Below are 22219 nucleotides of genomic sequence, written 5' to 3' on the forward strand. Positions count from 1 at the left end.
AACAGCAGAGAAGTAACAATGCACAATGTGTGCACCGGTAGAGATATGCACTCTTGGAACCCATGGCTGTGTCGGCATGTATCCAGCGGAGCGGCTGTGCGTCAGAACCCCCTGAGCAAGATACTAACATTGCGCAGCTGCACCCCTCCTTTCTGCTGAAGCAGGACTATGTGCTCCTACAGCACTCCCCAGGCGCCCATTGTGCTGCTGCCTGGGGGGCTAGCACCCAACGACAGGGGACAGGGCCCCTTCTTTCTTGGCGCTCCATCTTCCTCTTTGGTTTGTAATGTCTCTTGGACGTCTTTTTCCCTTGTCCTCACTTATTGCCCTCTACCGCTCTCTAGAAACTGTACTTGTGGGTCTGCCAATGATTGCTGGTTGCCAAATACAGTAGGGAGCTGTCAGTCCTTGATTCTAGCGGCTATATCACTTTTGTGGACCTCTCCATTTCCCTCCGTAGACCCAGAGCTCTTGGAAGACAGGGCACAGGTCTGATTCATCACCAAGTGCTTACTGAGCAAAAGGAAAACTTATTTTAAACTGGTGTGAAGTAGGATTTTTAATTTCTACCTCCTTTCAACTTATTTTAAAATGCCCTTTCATAGGGGGCGCCTGGCTGGCTCAGTCCCTGGAGTGTGCCACTCTTGATCTCGGGGTCTTGAGTTGGGTGTTCAAATTACTAAATAAATAAATAAAACAAACTTCAAATGCCCTTTCATAGACTTTAGGTTCATCAGATTTGTGATAAAATAAGGTAGAGATTTTCTTCAACATGTCTAAGAGTAGCTTTAAGAACCAATTGACTGTGTTGATTGTTAATAGGCATCATGGTCTGAATTCTGCTAAAATGACAGTTGGTGGTGGGAGGAAGGAGCACATTTCAAGTGGAGAATTCCAAATGGCCCACAAAGAGGTCAATGAAGTCGCCAGGTTCTGGGGTGCATTTCTGGACTGACTTACCCATATAGGCCCAGTAGGAAGCGGCTTTGTACAGTGATAGGTTCTACTTACCAATGGTGGATTAGTTAAGTGACTGCTTGCAAGGCCTTATAATAGACTTATATAGAGCTTTTGTTAAAAAAGAGTGATGCAAATCCATAAGGACTGATGTGGACTGATATATTATTGAGAGGTAAAAAGCAAGGTCTAGATCAGAATATAGATGATGATCCCAAATATATGCTTTTATGTGCATTAAGGTTTTTTTCTGGAAGAAGATGTGAAACACTGCTATAGCCTAAGAATGGAGGAAGAGATGATTTCCATTGTATAGCTTTCTCAACTATTTGAATGCTTTTACCATGTGCAAGGGTTATTTATATAATAAAAATACACTAGCATTAAGTGGTAGCATTAACTTGCACTCTTAATGCTAGTTTATTTTTATTATATAAATAAATTGAAAAATATTGAAAATCAATACTGAAAAATCAATATTGAAGATCTGCTGAGGTCAAGAGAAAGGACCATTCTGTCCAATCTCCCAGGTAAAAGTCCATTTTGCAGACAGCTCTCTCTGGCGCCCACATCTCAGCGTGGATTTGTTGCATTCTTCCTGGACCTAACAGCTCTTACGAAGGAATAAGAATATTGCTTCTTTATGATAAATGCTCCTGAAAGAAAGCCAGCTTGCTTATGAAATAAAAAGAAGGTCAAGCCAGGAAGAAAAAAAAAAACCACGACTCTGAATAAATCAAAGATTAGAACATCAAATCTGGCAACTTGGTGCTACTACATAAATGAGAGATGAAATCATCTGAGATAATGTGCCAGCCAGAATTTAATTGCTTTCGTTTTAGAGTTATAAAATAATTACAGGTCATAAGAAGTTACTTACCCTGTATTGTATTTTACCCATTTTAAGAAGAAAATAATATGCTATGATAGTATTTGCAAATGTGTGGATTCAAAATTTCTCCCAACTCATCCCTTGCAAACCTCAAGGGTCTGCATAATAGTATTCAAGTGCTGTTACTGCTTTCTGAAATGCCGTCTCCCCATGTGAGCCATTCCTAAGAGCCAAGTCCATCACCTTCACGTCTATTTGCTGGGCACTAACATAGTCAGTCACTCTGTGTGCGTGTGTGTGTTTACATCTTTTATTTTTCTTCATTCAATTAATTTCATGCATATTTAATGAGCACCTACTATGTGCTGCTCATAGCGCTAGTACCTGTCAGAATGCACATGCATGATGTTACATGTCCCCAACACCTAAATGAGAAAGACCCACTGCATTTGTCTCTCCCACATACCGCACACTTGAGGCTGGGAATTGGAGTCCTGTTCCTTCCAGTATATCCTGTAATGGAGGAGGCAGCCCATTTGCTCCTGGACTGGAATTTCATTCCATGAAATTATCATACTCCCCTTTTCCTCTGAGATGGCATTAATGTGGGGGCCACTCCGTGGTGCTGCAAAGTAGAACACAGGAGGCTTTTGTCACCCTCCAAATCCAAACTGTTGAATGAAAGCAAAATTTGGCAAAAGGTCCCAAGACTCACGTTTGTGCTTCGAGTCACCCCGGATGGAGCTGCACCCTCTCTGGTCCCCGGATAGCGCACACACGCTGATTTCATAACAGCTGTAGGGTTTTATGTTCTCTGCGGGGAAAAGGGAATTCTTATAACAGGTTTGGCATCACATGTGAGTCACTGAAGGGAGACATTTAAGTATCTGATATGGATGCATTCAAGGCACTCTTTTGCTCTCCTTCATTTGAAGATAGTTCAAGGACAGTATGGGCTGAGGGTGAAGGGATGACCTAAGTCACAAAATCTCAGCATCCTGTTTGCCATGTCAATGGCTTCAGGAGGCCACTGCTCCCACCACCAAGCCCAAGTTCACTTCATGGTGAACAGACAGGCCAGCTTGAAGTGTCTTTTCAGGGTCATCACAATCAAGGAGACAAAAGCTATTCCACTTCCAACAAAGATGTAAATATAACCACACCGACTGCTTTTGAAACAGAAGTCACTTTCTCTCTCTCTCTCTCTTTTTTAAGATCTTATTTATTTATTTGACAGAGATCACAAGGAGGCAGAGAGGCAGGCAGAGAGAGGAAGGCGGGGAGGGGGAAGCAGGCTCCCCACTAAGCAGAGAGCCCAATGTGGAGCTTATCCCAGGACCCTGGAATCATGACCTGAGCTGAAGGCAGAGGCTTCAACCCACTGAGCCACCCAGGCGCCCCAGAAGTAACTTTCAAGAAAAAAAAAAGAAAGAAAGAAAAACCATAGACTTCTACAAACCAATCATTTGCTATTTACAGAGAAGTGTGGCTGGTGTTTTCCAGCACAGATGCTGGACAGCCCTTCTTACTCCAGGGATGCTTATGAGGATCTGTCCCATGCGGCTCGGACACACTGGGACAGCTCAGGGCAATGCAGCCTCTCCTGCTGCCCTCTTCCCCTTAGTTCCCCTCAGGTCCAGTCAGATTTCACTTGCTTCACAGCCTGGAGATTAGCAGGATACCTGGGAATGGTAATACTAATTCCTCGTTTTTAAAATGCCAAACTTTGCAATTTTCTGTCAGTCATGAAGTTGGCTGGCAAGTTGCTCTTTCCTGTCAAAACTCCTTATTTCCATGAATTTCAGATTCTACTTCTTGTAAAGAAAAGGCTCTTTTTGGAGCACCTGGGTGGCTCAGTCCTTATGCGGTTATGCGTCTGCCCTTTGGCTTGGGTCTTTATCCCAGGGTCCTGGCTCCCTGCTCAGCGGGAAGCCTACTTCTTCCTCTCCAGCTCCCCATGCTTGTGTTCCCTCTTTCCCTATGTCTCTCTTTGTCAAATAAATAAATGAAATTCTTTAAAAGAAAAAAAAAAGGCTCTTTTCACAGATACTGTGCATAACATAGTTTTAAATTCCCAAGGAAATTTAATGGGAAATGAGAGAGAATCCTTACCAGACAATGATAAGGTCATATGGTCAGAGTAAGCACTCTCTCCCACAGTGTTTAATGCCCTGCCATGAACAGATCTAGTCCCGTCCACTGACAATTGATTAGGGCGTAACATTTTATTTTTGAGGAAGAGGAATTTTATATCACAGAATAATTTACTAAATAATGTGTGTTTTATATGAAAATCCATTGTCCCTTAACTATCCCAGCAAGTATCACATAAAGCTCAGATGGCAACAAATAGTGTCAGAAGAGACCACAAGGAGATCCAAACTGATGCCATGGTGAGTTCCCATTTGTATTCATGAACCAAGTGATATGGAGAAAAGGACACAGTCAGCTTAGTTCAGTCATCCAAAGATTCTTCATCATGGCAGGCAGACCCAGAAGCTGAAAACGCAACATGGAATACGGAATCATATTTCATTTGGGAGAGGGTTGGGCCTGGCTGCTGTCTCCAGTCCTGGAAGAAGCCAACCAGCCACAGTGCCATGTGCAGGTGTGGAAATTCCAGAGGAGTTCATCAAGCAAATAGTATCTATTGCATTTTGCCATGCAAAACGTGAGTTCAGGGCAGAGGCCTTGGGACTGCTGCATCAGAAGCTGTGGGCTTCTTGTGAACAGCCTACCCTTAGTGGAGGAGGGAAGAAAGTGTGGCTCTATAGCTTAGCTGATATTTCCCTTTGCATGAAGAAGAGAGTCCTAAAAAGTTTGTTCCCTGGTTGGGACTTCAGGGATTCCCGTTTTTTTTGGCTAGTTCTTATACAAACATGCCCTAATCATTAGCCTTCAGAAGTTCACCTCAAAAAGTCCTTAGCTTTGCTGTCCAGTGTACAACATCCACATTTCTGAGATTTTTCTTTCTTTCTACACGCTGGCCCTAACTTCCAGGCTTATTTCCCACTACTTCTGTGCCTACATATATACCTCCCATCCTTGGGCAAAGGCTCTGACTCCATATTTATAAACTACCTCTTTGGTGGATTTTTTGTCAAAAGCTATTTTCACCTATTAAGTATGGGAGAAGACAAACATTAAATGATCAATAACGAGGAAAGGTCACTGAGGAAATAGAGTGGGAGCATGCAGAAGCCCAGGCATCGGGGAAGGCATTTCTAGACGCCTACAGATTCTGACATATTTGTAAAAGGAGTGGCTCTGTATGGTTAGAATCATTTTTAACCAAAAAAGACAGTACTGACGGTCTCTAGCTTACAACCAACCTATAACCCAAGAGCTGGGCTGTGTTCTGGCTTCCAGAATATACTCCAAAACACCAGTGCTGCCCCGGCCCGATGCTGGGAAAAGATTGGTAAGGATCTGATGGCAAGGAGTCACCTTACTGACTGAAGAGTGCCATACTGAATTCATAAGTATGAATTACTTAACTTTTTAAGTGTTTATTTCCAGAATGTAACATCAACAGTAATAGCTAAGCAAGTGTTTTCAAGCAGGGGAACAACTTTAATTAACAAAGTTATTTTACCCAGTATTATACTGACTTCATTCAAATGAGTATTTCTAAAGTGCTTAAAAATATTTTAGTTCCCTAAATATGCAAAACATTCTCTCTTATCATCTCTTTTATGGCATTTGAGTAGTATTACAGAAATTCTAAGAGTAAGAAATTATAGGGGCCACAGGGTCTAAACTACCCCACAGAGGTCAATCCTAATGTAGTTTATAATAAGCGTTTACAGTTTTGTAGCAGTTTGGAATTCAGTAAATGCCTTTTCTATCCACTGTTTCATTTGATCCGATAGGCGTAACAGCACTAAAGGGAAGGTGCTTCTACTGCAACAGTTTTAGGGACAGGGAACACATCACCCTGAGGGCCAACTGATTGTCCTCACAGCGACTATCACATGTAAGGCAATTTCTTTCTCAAAACTGAGCTGATATCCAGCTTATAATGTCTATGTAGAGGACTTAGTTTCATTCTCCAGAGCAACAAAGGACACATAGTCTTTCCCACATATACATCAAAGCCAGCAACAACCATCAAACTGCCCACCCACATCTAGAATTCTTTTCTACGGGATGAATGGTTCCCACGTTATTACTAGTATTATTACTATACTAGTATTATTACTATAAAGTAGGCTCTACATCCAGCATGGAACCCAGTGCAGGGCTTGAACTCATAACCCCGAGGGCAAGACCTGAGCTGAGATGAAGAGATGCTTAACCAATTGAGTCACATAGGCACGCCTAAACGGTTTCCACATTAAAAATTCCAGACCCCCAATAACTTGTTCATCTTCTTCTGATATTCCTTGGGTTATCTAGACAACACCATCTTTAGGTGTAGTGATTATAACTGCACACAACCCACTAGAGGTCTGAACAGCTAACCTGTACAAGAAGCCCACGGTTAAGGGCTAGCTCATATACTGTTTGGTAGTGTGGTCTGTTTAATCCATTTGTCTTGCCTCCATAGGTAAGGCGTGTGTATCCTCTTGGGCAAATGTAATGATGGCCATGGTGTAATAAAGATATTATAGAGTTTAGAGTTTGAAAACCTATGAAAATCTTAGCCCTGTCACATATAACAGTAACAGCGAGAGCTAAATTATCGAGTACTTAAAACGTGTGAGGCATTGTTCACAATGTTTTCCCTCCATTAATTCAGTCAGTCCTCACAATAACCCAATAAGGTAGATATTATTATTTTCCTCACTTGACAGTAAGGAAACTGAGGCAGAGAGACATTAAGTAATCTGCTCTAGATCACACAACCTAGTAAGTGACAGAGCCAGGGCTTAAACCCAGCTAGTCTAGCTGCAGAAACAGCACTTTTTAATACACTGAGTTTATTCCTAAAAGTGACATTGACAAAGTTCTGTCTGATCATTTTAGTATCTTTTTGGTTGCTTTCTATCACTTGATAGAAACCACTGACAGATTTAGATTTGAGGACTGGGATGCCAACTATCATATAGATAAATCTGGATTTATTATCACACAAATAACATGCAACAGAATTGGGAATGAAAGATCTCCTGGTTTCCTCATCTGTACAATGGGCAGAGTTAAACACTTGCTGTGCATGATTGTTCTGAGAATTACGTAAACTCCCACGTGGAAGGTGCCTGTCACACTTATGGGTTACTACCTAGTTCTCAGCCATGCTTGTGTGGGTCAATGATGCATTTGTCTTATATGGCTCTGTGCCAGGCACATGAACTATCCATAAATACTAGAGGCTTTGGTCAATCAGCTGGTCTTCTATGGCTGTAGTACTGTGTTTTAAGGTAGTGTCCTAAAGGACTCAAAGTCATCACTGTCCCTCTTATGCACCTGCCTGTAATTGAGGAAGGTTCTGGGTTCCCATCTGCGCTTTCTTAAAAAAAAGGGGGGGGGTACTTAATAGCTTTTGAAGAGGAAGGTGAACAACTAAATACCTGAAATCAGAGCCGACACGTTGAGTGGGGTACTCCGTAGCCAGTTTAGAGGGGGCTGTGTGCCACCCCTGGGATGGGGCTCCCTCCATTCCACCACATACTCCTGGACAGCAGGTGCAGCTTTCCCAGGAGGCTCCCACGTTACCATAATGTTGTCCACACCCTTCGAATTTGCAGAGACCTGGCGAGGAGCCAGCAACCCTTTGGGGGAAGAAGGGGGAAGCACAAAAACAAAATCACAGGTGGATAAAAATATAAAAAACAATTCATCCAGCAAAGTGTTAGGAAAAAACAATTTCTTGTTAAGAACTGGGGCACCTGAGTGGCTCAGTGGGTTAAGCCTCTGACTTCAGCTCAGGTCATGATCTCAGGGTCCTGGGATCAAGCCCCACATCGCATCGGGCTCTCTGCTCAGCAGGGAGCCTGCTTCCCCCATCTCTCTCTCTGCCTGCCTCTCTGCCTACTTGTGATCTCTGTCAAATAAATAAATAAAATCTTAAAAAAAAAAGAACTTCAGATTTGTTTTTATTAGTGCAAGGACCCTGTGCGGGATTATTGATAGAATTATTTTCCCTTCATCTTCCACTTCTGTGTCCCCAAAGGTAACTGCTGTAGTGATATATGCGTACTTCTAAGCTCCCTCCCAGATGTTTATTTAGATGTCTATGTATCCTTGAAAGTTAGTGTGGCTTTGTGCTTGTGTTCTGTATTTTCATGAAATGAGCTGGGAGTAAATTTAATGCTTTTTCTTACTTTTTCCTTCCCACTCAATATTATATTTCTGGAAAATGTCCATCCTGCTGCTATATGTAAATACAGCTCATTCCTTCCAACTGCTACCTCAAACCTCTTTCTGTCCAGTCTCCAAGTGACGATCAGGAGGTTCCTTCCAACTCTTGGCTAACACAAACAAGGATGCAATGAACATTCTTTGGCATGTCCTCATGTGAGCCTATGCAAGAGTGTCTCTGGATATATCTACACAGAGTTGCTCAATTATAGAGTAAATCCACACATTATTTCATTAAACACAGCGAGTGATCTTTAATATAGCCAGTCAGTTGACACTGCAATAAAAAAGGCATGAGGATTCTTATTTCCCCATCAACACTGGGTATTCTCTGACTTTCAAGTTTCTGCCAATATGGTACATGCAAGGGTTTTACTGTGGTTTATTTTGTTTTTCCAATTTTTAAAAATAAATATGTTTTCCAATTTCTTATGAAGCTGAGCTTCTCTTTATACATGACTAGTGATCTGACTTCCCCCTCTGTAAACTCCCTGCTTATATACTTCACTCGTGTTTTTTTTTTTTTAGTTTCCTGTCTTTTCTCTGATTTACAGCAATAGGTTTTATGTTCTAGATATCACTTGTTAGTTTCCAACACTAGAAATATACTCCAGTCTTTCAACTCTCTGATAACTTTATGATATGTTTTTTGCACATAAATATTTACTTTGATATAGGTGAATTTATCTATGGCTTGTGCATTTTGAGTCTTGTTTACAAATTTCTTCCAGCCTGGGATCATGAAGATACTGACCTACATTTTCTCTTACTGGCTTTTGGTTTTATCTTTCCCATTTAAGTTTTTAATCCAAATCTAGCTAAAAGCCCTTTTTTTTTAAAAAAAAAGGGAATAGATTTTATTATATTTTTCCATACTGTGAGTCTGTATTTCCAAATGTGATGTCATCTCTAATATATACCAAGTTCCATACATTCATGGGTTTGTGTCTGCAGTCAACTTCTTTGCCAGAACACACCGTTCACATTACTAGGCATTGTGATGTCTGATTATCTGATTGATAAAGTCCTTTCCTCATTTTGCCCTTCGTTTTTCAAAGTGGTCCTGGATATTTATGACACTTTATTCTTCCTTTTAGCTTTTAGAATCAGTGTATCAGAGTCCTCAGAAATTTCAGCTGGTACTTTTTATTGGAATTAAGTTAAGTGTTCCATTTGTAAATATGCTGTTTCATTGAAATTATTCAGCTCCTCTTCAAAAGTCCCAATTCCTCCTTAGTGGAGGTAAGGCTTTTATACATTCTTTGTTATAGACTAATTCCTAGACACTTTATACTCTGACTTTGCTCTTTAAATGGCATCTTATTTTCTACCATTTATTCTACCATTAATTTGTGTGTATTATTTTTATTACTGGCAAGCCTGCTAAAATTTCTAATTAGTTTTAGTAATTTGTCCACTGCCCTTGTTGAATTTTCCATGTAGTAATCTTATTAGCTCCACATGTGAAATATCTTCTTCCAATCTTCAAATTAAATCTCTTACTTACTATTTTGTTTTTATCTTGTTGCAAATTTTAAAGAGAATGTGCCTACCTAACTTCATAAGGTAATATTTGCTGTAGGTGTTTAGTAGAAAGTCTTTAAAAAACTAAAAAGTTTTCTTTTTCTTCATAGTTTTCAAATAGGTTTATTTTTATAAAATACTTCTTATTTACTAAAAAATTCTTTTTCACCAAATCTTTTCACCTCTGTTAAAAACATATCCCTTTTCTCTTTTTTTTTATTATTGTGGTGAGTTACATTAATACCTTTTTCTGATGTTGATCCATTTTTGTATTCTTGGGGTCAAGCCTCTTGATCATTCTGCACTAACTTGTTTTCCTCTCTCCACACTCCCTTCCCCCTGCCTTTTTTTTTTTTTTTTGGCGGAGACTTTTCAAAAGCAGATTTTATGTTTTAGAGAAGCGTTAAGTTCGCAGCAGCGTTTTCCATATCCTCTCCACCCCCACATGGGGACAACCTGTCCCACTGCCGATGTCCCATACCAGCATGGCACCCCAGTGTGGCATTTGCCACCAAAAGATTTTTTAATAAATATTTTCAAGTACTTTTCCCCTTCATTTAGTTTTTCTGTTACTGGGACTCTTAGTTGCCGTAACTTCTCTTCTATTCTTTCCATGTTTTAACTTTTCTCATGTTTTGACTTCTTTTCCATTTTGGATGGCCACTGGAAGATTCTCTCACCCAATCGTCTGCTCATTCATTCAGTCTTCAGATGAGTCCTTTCTGCTATCCAACATGTTGGCTGCGTTCTTGATTTCAAAGCTAACTTTCCATATTGAATCTCTTTATTTGGGGCTTCTTCATAACCACCTATTTCTGACTGAGGCATGTTTCTAGCATCCTCTCTAATCTAAGGATACTTGCTATGCTTATTCAAACTCTCATTCTTTCTGTTGCATTAGTGAGATTTCCTATGGCACAGGCTGCCTTTCCCAGAATGTGTGCCTCTCAGATTTCTCCTAATTTTCTCCTGTGGGATCTTGTGTTATTTTCTTGGATTGCTCAGCAGCCTTGGCCTTTATCTTTCTGCAGGGGGAAAGTGAAAGTTTTCCCTTAGTTTGTGCTTCTCCAGGCAAGTTCAGGTGGGGAGGAGGAGCTGTTCAGGGTGAAAAGCTCCAGGCCAGAAAGCCTACAGTGATGCAGCCTGAGCTCTACCTGTCTCCAGGTTCCCCCAAGGTCTACCTGATACATCCAGAACCTACCCAAGCTGCCATGGCTGGAGCTGCTCTTCACGGGGATTCAAGGCTGTTACTATCTTGTAATTGCCAGGCACATGGGGGTGGATAGCAGGAGAAATCTCAAGAGCCAGCCAGCTCACAGGTACTCTGCTTTCAGCCCTCCTCCAGAGTTAGGTTGGGGCTTCCTTCAAGTTACTTTGTTTTGTTCTCTAGACTTCCCTGATCCATAGTAGAAATGTCCAAGCAATGATCATATCAGGGCAACATGAGCTAGAAGAAGGAGGAAAACCAGAAAGTGCTACCTCAGTGCTCCCCCTTATCACTATTCCCACTGCGCTCAGCCATTTTATCCTGTCCCTCCTGTAGCATCCTCAGAACTGTGCTTGGTGGTGAGAACCTATAACCTGCGCACTGGCTATTTTGCCAGGAACTGGAATTCCCTAGTAGGGGTTCCCTTATATTCATTTGCCTTGGTATTAAATGTCCTGGCTATGCCAAAAGATTTTTTTTTTTTTTTTGGTGAATGGAATGCATTCATTTAATATTTATTGAGCACCTATAGCTTCCAGTACTTTTCGGCAGGTGATGGGCTAAAATAGCCAAAGAGCCCTTCTGACCACTGCTTTCTTCGGAATGAGCTAAGCAAATCAACTTGGCACTACCCTGTATGGATCATCATATTTACCAGGAACCAGCCTGAATTTCCTTCCCACAATGTTTGCCAGGGCACATTCTCTCTTTCAGAACTCTGCTAACAACTCACCTTCTTTCTATCACTTTTCAAAATTATTTCTTTAGCTCCAATCATTCAACTCCCATCTCCTTTCCCCCTGAGAGCTTCTGAACAGAGTTATACAATTCATATGATATTTGGAATATGTGTCCACCTAAGAGACAGGTGGCCTGGTTTTTCAGTCCAGCTCTGCCACTAATTGGATGTATGGTCTTGGCTAGGTTCTTTCAGCTCCTGGGGCCTCAGTCTCTGACATCTGTGTGGGTCTCTGTTTATGACTGTACTGGCTTCCAACTCTTCCTGTAGTTTCAAGAATTCTTGAACACAGGGTCTGGTCTGAAATATTAAATATGTTTTTACTTGTTGACTGCAAGTTTTAGCACACATTCAGTTTTCATTGTAGACCAACAAAATCACTCTCATGGTTCTTTATAGGCACAACAAAGTTGTCCCTACTTTCTGCCTGGGTGGGGGGCACATTATTTTTCCTTTCCTAAAAGGAAGTCTATATATGTGAGTACTGTGAACATATCCTGAAAGAGAGGGAGACAAAATCATGGTATGCTATTCCTATAGGTCATTCAGAATTTGTGTAAGAGCACTCAAGGATGGGACCATGTAATCTGCCAGTATGCCCTCCATGTCACTCTGGGATACCCAGAGTATTGGGTGGTTCAGATGTGGTCTTAGGAGAGAAAATAGACCCTTGGGATTCCAAGATTTCTAGGACCAGGACGCTCTTAGTTACAGCTCAGTTCAAGTACTCTCCCATCTTACCTCCCCAAGATGGTCATCCTTATGCAAGACCTGCCCAATCTGGGAGAAACAGGTGTTCCTTTTACCTCTCTTTGTCATTGGTTTCCATTATCTTCCCACTCCGCAGAGACTTCATTCCATTAATTAGCTCCTCTCTCCCCTTAATCTCCAAACTCTACCTTCCCCAATTCTTTTCCTCAACTTACACATTTGTTCAGCTCTCAATTTAAAGCAAACCCTCATGCCGACATACCTCTCCCTCACCTGGCTCCCACGAACTTGTCTCTTCATACTCCAGTCACATGTTCCTTCCTTCCCTGGCCATCCTCTCCAAGCCCATGTTTCATCTTTCCTCTCTTCCTAGAGTTACCTGGGCATCCATCTAATCTCACACTTATACTGCACCACAGTTTCCTTGTTTATGTCTATTGCTCCCATGTGACTGAATATAAACTGGAGGGCCTCAATAGTATTTTTTACCTACTGCTGGATTCTAGCTCCCTTATGTAGTATATGCTCAGTAAATGAATAAAGTAGAGGCCAGCTCTAACATAATCAATGTGTCATTTTGAGATATTGCTACCAAATCTCAAGAAAGCATCTGGAACAGACCCAGAAAATTCATGAAGTTTATAGCCTCAAGACCCGTATGCAGTGACACCTGAAGAAGTAAGGTATTCCGACATGCTACATTTTAACAACAGCAGGATACGATATAGTGGTATGAGTTCAATCTCCCCCACCTTAAATTCACCTTAAAAACTATATATGTGGTACTTACCCAGAGAAGAAAAATTTTTAAATATATAAAGCAAAAGGGAAGGAAAATCACCTGTAGTCCCATGATGCAGTTGTGACCTCTATTAACATTTCCACATACACTCTACTAGATTTTTTACCATGCAAAAAATGTGTATTCATGTAAATACATATTTTAAATGGCATCATCTCATATACACTATTGAAAGTCTACCTTTTAACTTATTATATGCATCTTTCCTTGCCAATAAAAGCATAGCTACAGCACCACTTTAATCCTGATGTGGATTAAGGCAAGTAAGAGTCATGATATATTATTAAACCCATCCCTTCTGTATTATTTTACATTTAGGTTGTTCATGCTGTTTCAGTATTTCAAAAAATTTTCAATAAACATCTTTGTGCTTATACTTTAAAGCACTTATCATTTGCTGAAGATACATTTTTTTTCCCCATTTTATTTATTTTTTCAGCGTGACAGTATTCATTGTTTTTGCACAACACCCAGTGCTCCATGCAAAACGTGCCCTCCCCATTACCCACCACCTGTTCCCCCAACCTCCCACCCCTGACCCTTCAAAACCCTCAGGTTGTTTTCCAGAGTTCATAGTCTCTTATGGTTCGCCTCCCCTTCCAATTTTTTTTTTTTTTAATAAACATATAATGTGAGTGCTGTGAAGTGTGTAAACCTGGCGATTCACAGACCTGTACCCCTGGGGATGAAGATACATTTCTAATGGTAAAGTTTTTTGGTGAAAAATATGTTAGTATTTAGAGTTACATATGGCCAAATTGTCTTCAGTAAGTTGTACCAATTTACATACCCATCAGCAGGGTACAGCGTATCTTTTCCTCACACACTACCCACATGGGTTACACTAATTCTAGTTATTCTTTCTCAGTCTGATTCAGTTTCTCAGGCTTCTCAAAATCTGCATCTCATTGATTGCTAGTTAGGCTGAACATATTTTCATATCTTCATTGCTACTTTTCTATTTATTTTTTGAGTTGCTTGTTCATATCCCCAGTCTCTTATTTATTTGAAAAAGTATATAGACAGACAGACAGGCAGACAGGTAGATAATCAATCTTCTTTTGCCAAAAAATGTGATATATGCTTCTCTTAAACTGGTATTTACATTTTTAAGGCTTTGTTTGTGATGTTTTAAAATTTTTATTTTACTATGCTTTTTATTTTACTGTGCATAGAGTTTGAGCTTTCCTCCCCCACAGTTAATTCATCTTTTCAGGTTTGTACCTTAGGTACATACCTACATTAGTCACAGATTGCCAGTTGCCTTCCAGATATTCTCTCCTTTTTAGCAAGGGAACACTGCTACCTGAAATACACTTCTAAGCCTTCTTTGCAGTTGGGTGTGACCCGGTGACCAGTTAAGAGTCAATGACTACAAGTGTATTGTGTGACCTGGAACAAAGTTCCTCAAGTGTGAGGGGTAGGTCCTCCTCTCTTCCTTCTTTTCCTAGAAGAAAGTAGGTAGAGCTCTGGCAGTCATCTTGGATCATTTCCATCTTGAGGATGGAAGCCAACTTGGCAGAGGAAATAAAAAGAAGGAGCCTGGAATCCTAACGATGTCCCCAAGCTGTCACACCAGCCATGAACTGTCTACCTCTGGACTTCTTTTATGTGAGAGAACTGATAAGCCACTGTAGTCAGGCCTCTGGTAAGAGCAACCGTTACTCCTAAAAGCAATTCCTAATTTATATATCAACCTCGTTACATCAATATTTACTCGTATTTTCTCTAGTTATTTTTAACTACTCTATCATCTCTATGTTTATGAATATATGACTGAAAGTATATATAACTAAGATTTAACAGTGTATATAAAATAATCATGTTTGGGTAGAAGCGTCTTTGAAATGATGATTGTTAGACTCATATGTAGATAAAACCGTTCCACTGAACTTTAAGAAAGGATTTAATTATAGTTTTATTAGGCATTTTTGGAAAAGTTAGGCCAATGATCTTGACATTGAGAAATAGCACTTATATCCACTTTGTTGACTAATCATAGGCTTTTATCTTGAGAAATCAATTTTCAGAACAAGCAACTATAAAATGTGTATAGGTAGTTGGGAGATTTAAATGTAGATAATTGGATAAATATCTAAATTTGTGTAATAAAGAGCTGTAGTATAGAAAAATTTTGCTACAGTTTCATTACAGCCAGAATTTCATTTTAATACTATTGGCTTTAAAAATACATTTTGACTGTAAGTATAGAATGTTTTTTCCTAGAACTCGACAACACATATTATTCTTGTACTAGAAAAATTAGCCAGATATTAGTGTTCAATTTAATGCAACTAACATTTGTTAAGCACCTACTATGTATTAGTCTCTGTATTTAATCTCACAATGACCTGCAAGACAGATAATATAACCCCTATTTTAGAGAGGGGGGAATTGAAACTCAGAGGTGTTAATTCACTTGTCTAAAACCACTCACAGACTAAGTGCAAAAGAGCCTCTGAAGGCTGTTGGCTCCAAAGTCTAAACTCCTGTGTTACTCATGCCAAGCCCAAGGCTGAGCCTGTGGAAGATTAAGAGGTAACTAAGACACAGTTTACCATAGGCGATATTAAAGCAAAGTTGGTACTCACCTGCCCCACACAGGTCTGTTATGTTAATACGAGTGGGCGGGGAACTGCCTTTTGAGTTAGCTGCAGACACAGTCACAACCCAATTTCCAGTTCTGGGAATGACCCACGTCCAGGAGGTGTGTTCTGTGATGTTCTGTAGTGTGACTTTTCCCCCTGCCACTTCCTGCAAGGTCACGTGATAGTGGAGGATTTTTCCTTGTGCCTCAGATACAGTCATATTCTGCAATGAAACACATTCACTTACTTGTGTACTCCCAGACAAGGTCGATGGATGCTTTGTGGCTGGACCTGATGGCCCCTGCAGCAGTAGGTAACATATGAGTGACCTTTTTATTTACATCTCATCTCCTCCACTGCATATTTTTATATGCACCCAAGCCCACGCAAGCCCACCATTTAGGGAAAAAAAAAATCAGCTAACTTTTAAAAAAAAAAAAGATTTTATTTATTTATTTGACAGACAGAGATCACAAGTAGGCATAGAGGCAGACAGAGAGAGAGGGGGGAAGGAGGCTCCCTGCCAAGAAGAGAGCCTGATGCAGAGCTTGATTCCAGGACCCTGGGATCATAACCTGAGCTGAAGGCAGAGGCTTAACCCACTGAGCCAACTAGGCATCCCCTCAGTTAACATTTTTAAAAGCTAATTCATAAAAACACGTTGATTTTCCTTTCTTGCTTCAAAATAAAACTTCCTAACAGTAGAAAGCTCAATTACGTCTAATGGAACAAGTGCGGAATCTGAACTCAGATGAGTTCTATCTCTACCAACCACCACTAGCTGTGTGACCCAGCGCAAGGCAGTCAGCTCCTCTGAATCTCCACTTCTCAATCTGTGAAATACGACCCCCTCCACACACACCCCTTTTCATATAGAAAGTGTAATGCTGCCCATTAAATAAAAAAAGAGATTTTCAAGAGCTAAACTCATAAAATCCACACTTAGTGAGCTGGATTAGCCATGTGTGCTAGGAAAGTAAGACACTGTTTATAAATGTGTGACTAATGAGTTTTGGAATTGCAAAAATTCCAATTGAGATCATTTGGGAGCAATCCCAGAAAGTAAGCAGAAAACTAATTATTTGTATTGTAACCCTGTTTGGATAAGGACCATGGGAAACAGAAGCAATGAAAATGGAGAGTGGCCAAGGGCAGCCCTGGCAGTGCCCATCCTTGCCTTGTGCAGGGAGAGGAAGGTTTAGCTTGCCAGACATAAGCATGATGGTTTTTTTTGGCAAGGCTAGCCCTTCTATGGGTTCAGGTGCTGAAAAGACACACATTAGGACTGGCAAATGCCCCTTTCTCTGATTTTCTACCCCTTAAGCAATCTTCTAATAATCTCTCAGGAAAGGCTGGAGTAACATGAACATCTGGTTCACTTAAAATTTGTATTTTTCCCTTTAAGTGAATAAATTGGCCTTCTGATGATAATTTGGCTTCTGAAATAATTAGCCTGCTGAGAGAGAATGTTCCTCTTTGCTGACTCAAGTCTTCTGGGTAGCCCAACAGCTGCATTCCTCACTGTAAATTAATCCATGAACATCTTGCTTTTTATATTTCAGTCTCTGGGAACTTGATTAATGCAGGTCCTATCCCAGGTGCCCTTCTGGATCCACAAAGTCCAGGACTGGATCTCATGGTCAATGCACCAGAGGAATGCCATATTGCTGAGGACTCTTCTGAGTGCACATTCAGCCTTTCCCTACAAGACATCTTTTTTTTTTTTTTTTAAAGATTTATTTATTTATTTGAGAGAGAGAGAGAGAGAGAGATCACAAGTAGACAGAGAGGCAGGCAGAGAGAGAGGGGGAAGCAGGCTCCCCGCTGAGTGGAGAATCCGATGTGGGGCTCGATCCCAGGACTCTGAGATCATGACCTGAGCCAAAGGCAGTGGATTAACCCACTGAGCCACCCAGGTGCCCCTCCCTACAAGACTTCTTTGTGTTCTGGCAGGAACCAAGGAAGTTAACATTTTAATTGTCCATCACAATCAATTTTAAAGGCCTGGTGTGTGGATTAAAGTTAAGTGTCTGCTTTTGAAATTGTGGTGTTCTGAACTGTTATTAATAAATATGCCCTTCGTCACAGGAGAAAAACAAGATAAATTAAAGAAAAAGCTGGCTAGGGAAGAACATCCCCTCAGCTCTTTTCTCAATCCATCCTTCCCTGACTCCTCTGTAGGTCCAGAGATAGGACTATTATTTCACTCCTGCACCATGCACCTTCCCCTTCAAGGCACTCCTCAAGAGTTAACTGAGCTCACAAAGCTCCCCATTCTTGGCAGGAACTCAAGGGGCTTCAGCCTTACTCTGACAACTGAGGAACCAGAGACCCAACTGAAAAAAAAAAAAAAAAAAAAAAAAGAAAAGAAAGAAAGAAAAACACCTTGCAAATCAGCCCTTATTACCTCCCCCTCATTCTCCTTCATAGACACCTCAGCAATCCCAATCAATCCTATGGTAGAGCACTGGAAGAAGGGGAAATGTCAGGTCATCTTGGATCCGATGAACTTGCCTTGTGACTGCTGTGGAAATCTAGCTGATTTCCACACACTACAGTGATCTAGTAAGAGATGTGGGTCTGAAAGATGAGTAAAGGTTCCTAGAGGGTAGTGAAGGGCCTAGACCCAAACCCTTGCATTTTCTCCTCCACATCTCATATTTTAGACTTGAAATATTGAGAAGGTAAAGGTGGAGTTAAGGTAGTTAGAGAAATAAATATGGTATCCCATGAGTTATGCTTGTATAATATGTCAAGCTCAAATTTTGAGATAACAGCTAACATCTCTCAGGGAGTTGGCTTCCTTCACCAATTTGAAAATGGGCTTAACTTGTCCAATATGGTCCATGGAACAAAAAACCCAAGTAGTCAATAGGAAATCAGGTCTTTATCCATCTGGGCATAATGTCCTGAAGCAACTGAAAAGAGTTTAATTTGATTTTTAAAAAAATAGCAATATAAAGTTTGCAAATAATGCACGTTAATTCATCACCTCTGGATTATATTGGTCCTGATGTAATTGAATATCATCACAGAACCACAGAACCAGAAAGGATTCTATAGTTTAACAATTAATTCAACATTTCATTTTATCAATAGGGAAATGAGTCCAGGACACGAAATGACTTGCTTAAGGCCACTCAAGGAACAGATGGAGGAGCTGAGAGTGGAACCCAGGGCTCCTGACTTTGAGACTAGTGAGCCCTCTACTCTGACGTGGTGCTCCTTATGTTGGCAAGCCTGAAACAATGAACTGGTCACTCTAGGGTGCTATGTTTCATAGTTGGAATCCCAGGCAAACTTCTGGCCCAAAGTTGGAAAGCAGCTTGTCTCATTGTGAGGGTGTAGGACATTCTGAGGTAGTGCATCAGCAGCAGACATCAAGTCAGCAATTTTGGGAAAGTGGAGATCCAGAATTATTCTTTTCCAGAGTCAACAGGCCTTACTTAGGTCACAAGGAGACCAGAAGAACTACCATGTGAGGAGCCAGCTAGGTCCTTCCAGATGAACTTAATTTACTCTAATGTTTATATATTTGGGTGTGCGGTAAGGAGAAACTATCTTTATTGGGCCATACCATGAGTGAGAAGCTTTATATCTGCTCTCCCATTTAGTCCTCATAGCTCCCCATACCGAGGTTAAGAAACCAACTAGGCTCCACAGAAAAAAGTACGGGGAGATTTTAGTGCGCCCCCTGGTGGGCATGAGAGGAAGGCGTTGTCCTGAACGTGTGTGGTGTCCCTGGTACTTCTTGTACATTTATGAGCAGTGCTGGAAGGGCTGTCAAGCCAGAGTTCCTGTCATTGTCACCCTCTCCTACTGGTAAACGTTTGCTAAAAAGGAAAATCTGTCTTATTGCCTCCTTCAGTTTTCTTTTTGCTCTGTGTGTGAGAAATGATTTTAACTTAGTAAACGTGACTTTTCTGATTTAGGTTTGTCTAAGAAGCAAAGAGTGAGCAGCTCCCTTATAAAACTATTGTGAGAGTTCTGTTGGCTGAAAAGTCTTTCAGCATCAAAAATAACGTGGTGAGTATAGGACATGATAGGACAAAATCTGGTCCATGTCAGAATGCAAGTCTTCTGTGTTTTGTTTTGTTTTTAAAATTTTCTTTTTTTTAAGTAATCTCTACACCCAACATGGTGCTCAAACTCACAACCCTGAGATCAAGAGTCACATGCTCCACTGACTGAACCAGTCTGGTGCCCCTGATTTGTTTTTAAGTATATGATAGGAAAGGTGTTTCTGTGAGTTGATAACTCATTTCTTCTTAACACTTGAAGAAAAAACTACTGTACTTATCATAAAATGATATTTTATTCTGAAATTCCCTGATGCAAACACACACACACACACACACACTCACACATCTGTCACAACTAAGCCTCCATCAAAGAAGAGAGTCTGTAATCAAAACCTCTTAGAAAGCTGGGGAATTCGAATATGTCACAGTTTTGTCATGAAGACTTTTTTTAAAATATTTTATTTATTTATTTGATAGACAGAGATCACAGGTAGGCAGAGAGGAAGGCAGAGAGAGAGGAGGAAGCAGGCTCCCCGCTGAGCAGAGAGCCCGATGCGGGGGCTCCATCCCAGGACCCTGAGATCATGACCTGAACCGAAGGCAGAGGCTTTAACCCACTGAGCCACCCAGGCGCCCCTGTCATGAAGACTTTTTGCAGAGCGAGGTCAGTTTTTTCTGATTAGGGCAGATCGTTCACTTTCCTGCTCTACCACACAGCAGCTGTGTGACCTTGAGCAAATTATTTTACCTCTCTGAAGTTCAATTTACTTATCTGTAAAATGAGGATAATTCTATGTACAGATGAGTCTTACTGGAGGATGCAATGGATTGAGGGAGGCAAATGGTTTCAAAGAGTGCTTGGAGCATGGTAGATTTCTGCTACTTGGTGAGTTCCCTGCTCTCGGTTACTCTAATATAAAAATCATCATAATTGACACTTTTCCCCATTGTAATCATATGACTTTTCTACCAATCTATGGAAAGCCCAGCCATCTTGACTCAGTTTCCACCATAGCTCTGTATGAAAGTCTCACCAATGTCATACTGTTGATTACAAAGTACATACAATTTGTGGGTTTAAGCCTGGGTACCTTGATTTCAGAACTCATGACTGTTTTCAGCAACCCCAGTCCAAACTGAAGAAATCACTGTATTGAAATGATCCATCTGTGGATCTGTCCTCCCACCAGCCAGTCAGCCCATCTTTGCCTCTTCGGCATCCTGCACCAAGTTTGTCTTCTAGTGACTTAGCAAACACTTTTTCATGATTCTCTCATTAATCTTTGCAACCACCTCATGTTGTAAATTCTATTACTATCCACACATTACTTGTAAGCAAAGGAAGGCACAGAGAGGATAAGCACCTTGCAGAAGAACACACAGCCAGTAAGCGGTGAAGCTGCTACTTGAACCCAGTTAGCATAGCTCTACCTAGAGGATGAACTCTTCACTGTTGCCCTGTTAGCACTCAGTAGATAGCCCCAGGTGTTTTGCTACCCTGAACCTATTTAACTGATAGTAATCCCTCATGCTAGTTACCTTGACACAATGATTTCTACCTTATTTTGCAGCAGAAGAACAGCAAAATTATAAACTTTGTCGGAGCAAAACTTTGTCAGAGCCAAACCTGCACTCCCCTTCCATCTGTTTTCTAACTTGTTAATTCTTCTCTGCTACCCACTTTCTTATCTTCGTCATTGACCACATTCTGTCATCCAACTGAAATTCCCTACATAACAGCTAGTATAATATGTATGACTAGTAAGCAAGGCAAACAACCTGTTCTTTCCAAAAATACCTTCAGAAATGCTGTGCCAGCCTGCTGGGAAAGGGAAGGAGACAGAGTTGAATATTACAACATAACTATCAAAATCTTCTCATTTGCTGCTTTTGTATTGAAATACCGTTTCTGAATTTGGATGCCTCCTTTAATTATATAAAGGCCTCAGGGTCCCGGCAGCCAATCTTCCCTGTGGATTTATGATAGACCTTCATTCTACATCAATATAAATCAGATTACAAGTAATATTTCCTACATTTACTGGATTTCTTTCATATTAAGAGGCCAAAGGACACATCCCCTTCGTGCAGTGTGATATGGATTGGAATAGTCTTCATACAACACAGAGAAATACAGGGAGAAAGAGACAAGGGGAATGTACCAACAAGGCTGCCTCTGGCCACAGCGCCCTTTAGAGGTTCTGCTGTGAGCTGCTGTAAGAGGCTTGTTACTTTCTCTTTCTTCTCACCTTCTGTAGTTTGAGGGCAGCTGTTTATCCAAATGAGTTACTTCATTTAGCAAATGAGTAAAACTCACCAAATCTTTCCCCCATTTTTAGAACTGAGTTTGCTTAACTCTCTTTTAACTCTCTTTTCTACTGCTTGTGAAGGGCCCTGCTCATTCCAGGAGGGAGCGGCCAGCCTCACACAGCCACAGAGCTCTTGAAGTGTGACTGAGATGTGCTGCTCTCTGGTGGGGGCTAAGAGTAGCCACTGTACCCATGAGCACTTAGTAGATATGCCAGTTTTCAAAG

At 40.8% G+C, this 22219-nt stretch overlaps 1 protein-coding gene across 6 annotated transcripts in view; it reads right to left on the bottom strand.

Annotated features, from left to right (window-relative positions):
• The window catches only part of IL12RB2 (interleukin 12 receptor subunit beta 2), an 82613-nt gene that overhangs the window by 19908 nt on the left and 40486 nt on the right, over positions 1-22219 (bottom strand). For 5 of the 6 annotated variants that reach the window (XM_045997959.1, XM_045997967.1, XM_045997994.1 and 2 more), the window contains 4 exons: positions 15667-15886; positions 7303-7503; positions 2505-2603; positions 2256-2414 (listed from right to left, as the gene is read on the bottom strand). In XM_045997959.1, coding sequence (XP_045853915.1) covers positions 2256-2414; positions 2505-2603; positions 7303-7503; positions 15667-15886 — 679 coding nt within the window. The remainder of the gene's footprint in view (positions 1-2255; positions 2415-2504; positions 2604-7302; positions 7504-15666; positions 15887-22219) is intronic. The other variant, XM_045997974.1, reaches the window with a different exon arrangement.

The sequence above is a fragment of the Meles meles genome, chromosome 1 (assembly GCF_922984935.1).
Source record: "Meles meles chromosome 1, mMelMel3.1 paternal haplotype, whole genome shotgun sequence".
NCBI lineage: Eukaryota > Metazoa > Chordata > Mammalia > Carnivora > Mustelidae > Meles > Meles meles.